The 4,529-nt window shown below is 41.8% G+C and overlaps 1 protein-coding gene across 3 annotated transcripts in view; it reads right to left on the bottom strand.

The window, feature by feature from the left end:
• Nucleotides 1–408: 408 nt before the first annotated feature.
• The window catches only part of Lysmd2 (LysM domain containing 2), a 15,195-nt gene continuing 11,074 nt past the window's right edge, over nt 409–4,529 (bottom strand). For all 3 annotated transcript variants that reach the window (XM_038324300.1, XM_038324302.1, XM_038324301.1), the window contains exons 2-3: nt 3,203–3,534; nt 409–975 (exon numbers count right to left, since the gene is read on the bottom strand). In XM_038324300.1, the coding sequence (XP_038180228.1) occupies nt 933–975; nt 3,203–3,534 (375 nt within the window). In that variant the 3' untranslated portion in view covers nt 409–932. The remainder of the gene's footprint in view (nt 976–3,202; nt 3,535–4,529) is intronic.

Raw genomic sequence — 4,529 nt, 5'->3', positions numbered from 1 at the left:
GTCTATAGCTTAAAGTTTGCTGCTATGATCTATACACATAATAAAGGCAAGATGAATTAAATGAAGCAAAAACCTAACTTTTAACTCAAATGAGCAGTGCTGATACACTGTAAAGTGTATTAATACACTGTAAAGTGTAGTGTCTGAAGTGACACAGATAAAACCTAAACAAGATCCAGTGTGTCTCACACTGGGGTAGTTTTGTGTGTCCTTCTGTAATCTCAGCACTTGGGAGATAGAAACAACTGGATCAGGAGTTCAAGGTCATTCTCAGTTACACAGAGTCCAAGGTCAGCCTGGACTACAGGAATCCTTATCTTTTGAACAACAAAAAAAGCCTAACTTTTAAACAAAAAACAAAACAAAAATCAACTTTATTTCTCCATTTTGAAAAAAAAAAAAGAAGGCTCCTATGTGAAAACATAGTTTATTTTCTCACCCAGACATTTGTATTTTACTTTTACAAAATAGCAGACAAAATTTGGTTCTTTACAGTAGTACAGAATATGTGATATTGAAATATATACTATAGCACTTGAGTTATAAACACACAGCAAATGCATTAGCACTTTACAGCCACCAGGTTTTCCATACATTTAGGATCTCATCAGGAAATAAACATTGCTTTTGGCTTAAATATATAAATAGTCTCTGATGCTCTTTGTAGCTACAAAAGCCAGTCTAAAACTACCACCATCTACCAAAGTGATAGGCTTTAGAATACAGTTTTGCTATCATGCCATAATAAGACTTAACTACAGGAAGCCAGAGGGATTGCTCACTTCAGCGCAGCTGCGGTTGCTCTACTTAACTGTGGCTTGAAGGTGCGCGCTACGGGAGCCCAGAGGCGGCATTGCCTCTGAAACCCCAGCCGGTGGATTCTTTAGGGTCCAGCCATGTTGTGATCTGGTTAGAGTGATGTCTGCCAGTCACTAACTGTGATAGAGCGAAGCGGCATAGGGGCTTTCTTCATCCCTGAAAAAGTGAAAATACGGCAGAAATCAGTGTTTATAACTGTATTCAAAAACACACACATACGACTTACTATCCATTTGTCACAGAAGAGCAGAACTATATCAACAACACACAGTGTGTGCCTTGGAAGCCAGAACAGTCATACTTGTTTAGGTGAACCTTCTTCCCTCTTCTAAGGGACACTCAGTTATTAGAATAAACAGTAGCATTTGCTTACTTTGCTTACATAAAATTTAAATCTATTAAACATACACTAAATGATATTTGTTTTGTTGTTTATGTTTCTCTTCTTTCTCAAAAGAATTTAAAGCCAGGAGTGGTGGCTCATGCCAGTTGGGAGGCTGTGGCAGAGGACTGCCAAGACTTTGAGGCCAGCTGAACACTGAGACATTTATTCAAAAATAAACGAATAAATAAAATAAAAGAGGATTCGAGATCTATACAAAAATGGCATATATTATAATCCAGAAATTTTAAAACAAGGACAAAGAAATCAATATGTTAGCCTTTGTAGAATGGACGGCGGGCTGTGTCCCGCCACCCGGCTAGCTTTGCCCAAAATAATTACACGGAAACTGTATTCTTTTAAAACACTGCCTGGCCCATAGTTTCAGCCTCTTATTGGCTAATTCTCATATCTTGCTTTAACCCATATTTAGTAATCTGTGTAGCACCACGAGGTGTGGCTTACCAGGAGAGATCTTAACCTGCGTCCATCTCAGAGAGGAGAAGCATGGAGACTCACTATGGCGGCTGCCTGAAGCGTCTCCCCACTCCTGCTACCCAGCATTCTGTTCTGTCTACTCCGCCTACCTAATTTTCTGTTCTCTTAAAGGGCCAAGGCAGTTTTCTTTATTAATTAACCAATGAAAGTAACATAGACAGATAACTCTCCTCCATCAAGCCATTAAAAAAAAGACAAAGTGGTTGACCCTGATGTGGGAAGTCCTTCTGTATATGTGTTGCTTTTATTGGTTAATAAATAAAGAAACTAGGGCAGAACAGAGCTGGGGGCGGGGGAGGGAGGTCGAGTCAGGAGACGTCATGGAGCCGTCAGAGGAGAAAGATGCCAAGCAGTAACCTGAACCTTGCCGGTAGGCCACGAACCTCATGGTAAAATAAAAAATAATGGAAATGGGCTAGATTAATATGTAAGAGTCAGCCAATAAGAAGCTAGAGCTAGTAGGCCAAGCAGTGATTTAATTGATACAGTTTCTGTGTGATTATTTCGGGAGTCTGGGTGGCAGGAAAATGAACAAGCAACCTCCTACTACAAGACCCTTCGCATCAATTTTACTTACAAAAAAGCTGCAAACAAGAAAAAAAAAGAACCAGTAGTTTGTGTCCCATCATGAAGTCATACAGGAAGAAGGACACCAATTACATAAAGAGAGGGAGGTTTGCCCGAGGGTCAAATTTCAAATTACACAGGAACCTTTGGGGATCCTAGTCAACAGGAGCAGTGCCTTGACAAGGGTTCTAAGAATCGGTATTTGGTGTCTTCTTTAGGGCACTGATTCCCTTGAAGGTCTCATGAGCTGTTCTAGTTCCAGCTGCTACCTCCAACTGCTAACTGGACAAAGAAGCAAACTTTTTATGCTAAGTAACAGTGACAGCAGCAGGACAACAGCCCATGCATCAGGGAACAGCTCCACTTGGATTTCATAAATTAAAGATGGCTTTCTAGGGCTGAGGAGATGGAGGCCGTCCACAACGAGCTTGCTGCACAAGCGTGAGGACCTGAGTTCAATCCCCAGAAACTACATAAAATGCTAGACATGGTAGCAAACCCATAATAATCCCAGTGCTGGAGAGGCCAAGGCCAGGGAGAATCCCCCAAACAACCAAACTAGCCTACTTAGCCAGTTTCAAAAGACTTGGTCCCAAAATTACAAGGTAGATGCTGGGTGATGGTGGTGTCTGCCTTTAATCCCAGCACTTGGGAGGCAGAGGCAGGTGGATCTCTGTGAGTTCGAGGTCAGCCTAGTCAACAGAGTGAGTTCCAGGATAGCCAAAGCTATACAAAGAAACACTGTCTCAAAAAAAAAAAAAAAATGACATCTAAAGTTGACCTCTGACCACCGCACTCCTGTGCTTACACATATTGCACAATTGTGCACCTGTGTATACACACACACACATTTTCTACAATTAAAATAGATTTCAAACAAGAATATTGTAAGAGTATTCTGGTCCAAACTCTGACACCTATCCCAGAAACCATCACCTGCTCTCTTCTTTGAGTTTTCTGGCTGCCTGTGTTGATAGCTTAATCTGCAAATCAAGTCTCTGAAGGAAATCTCTGGCAGACACTTCCTCAGGCTGTGCAGGCTCGGGATCTGGATCCTGAGGACTGGGAGGGGGCAGTTCTTCCCCAGCCACCACAGACTCCTCTTCATGACAAAAATTGCTATCAACAGTTTCCTTTTCTGGAGAATCAATGGAGTTAAGTCCATTAAAGAGCAAAGGCTTCTCTGATAGAATTGGGATGCTCAGAGTCTTCTTCAGAAATATACAGTCATTGGTAAACAGTTTATTGGCCCGTTTAATCTGTTCCATCTAAAACACACACAAAAACAAGAAACAAAGAGTTACATACAACCAAGTATGAGTTGAGATTATTATAAACATGGGCTGTGCATATTCATCAACAATTGTGTGCAGTGCTGTGCGGGCTAGTTTCATGGCAACTTGACATGAGCTGTAGTCATTTGGGAAGAGGGCCTCTCAACTGAGAAAATGCTTCCATAAAATGGTCCTGTAGACAGTCTGTAGTGCATTTTCTTAATTAGCGATTGATGTAGGTGGGCCCACCCCACAGGGGTAGTACCAGCCCTGGGCAGGGGGTCCTGGATGATGGAAGAAAGCGAGCTGAGGAAGACATGAGGAACAAGCCAGTAAGCAGGACTCTCCATGGTATCTGAATCCTTTCCTGCTTCCCGGTTCCTGCCTTAAGCTCCCGGCCTGACTTCCTTTGATTACAGAGAGCAAACTGAAGTAGACCCTGCCCCCACCAAGTTGCTTTTGATCATGGTGTTTATCACAACAATAAAAAACTCTAAGGCAAATACTTTCTCTGCATTCCAGGGTCTTTTCCTCTACAGATAGCTCCTGGTATTTCAAAAATAACATGAAAGTCATTTTCTCCTACAGAAGCAGATTTATTTACTTGTTTGTTTTGTTGGGTACATTCTGTTGGTTGTTTCATTGGGTGTTCATTTTTGGGGGGCGTTTGCTTGTTTGAGACTGGATCTCATGTCACCATGGTTGGCCTTGAATTCACCATATAGCTGAGCACGACTCTGAACTTCTGGTTCTGTCCCCACCTTCCTAGTGCTAACATGATGTGACACAGACCTGGTTTATATGTTGCCCGGGGATCAAATCTTGGGCTTCATGAATGCTAGGCAAGCACTCTACCCACTGAGCTACATCCCCTGCCCTCTGCAGGAAGCTTCTAACATATATTATTTCTTCTGTAAGACACCTTTACTATCAATGGCTCTTAATCACTGAATTTTTATCACTTATTTGTTTTCATTTAAAATACATTT

Source organism: Arvicola amphibius, chromosome 3 (assembly GCF_903992535.2).
Source record: "Arvicola amphibius chromosome 3, mArvAmp1.2, whole genome shotgun sequence".
Taxonomy (NCBI): Eukaryota; Metazoa; Chordata; class Mammalia; order Rodentia; family Cricetidae; genus Arvicola; species Arvicola amphibius.
This window is presented reverse-complemented; position numbering and strand designations above follow the sequence as displayed.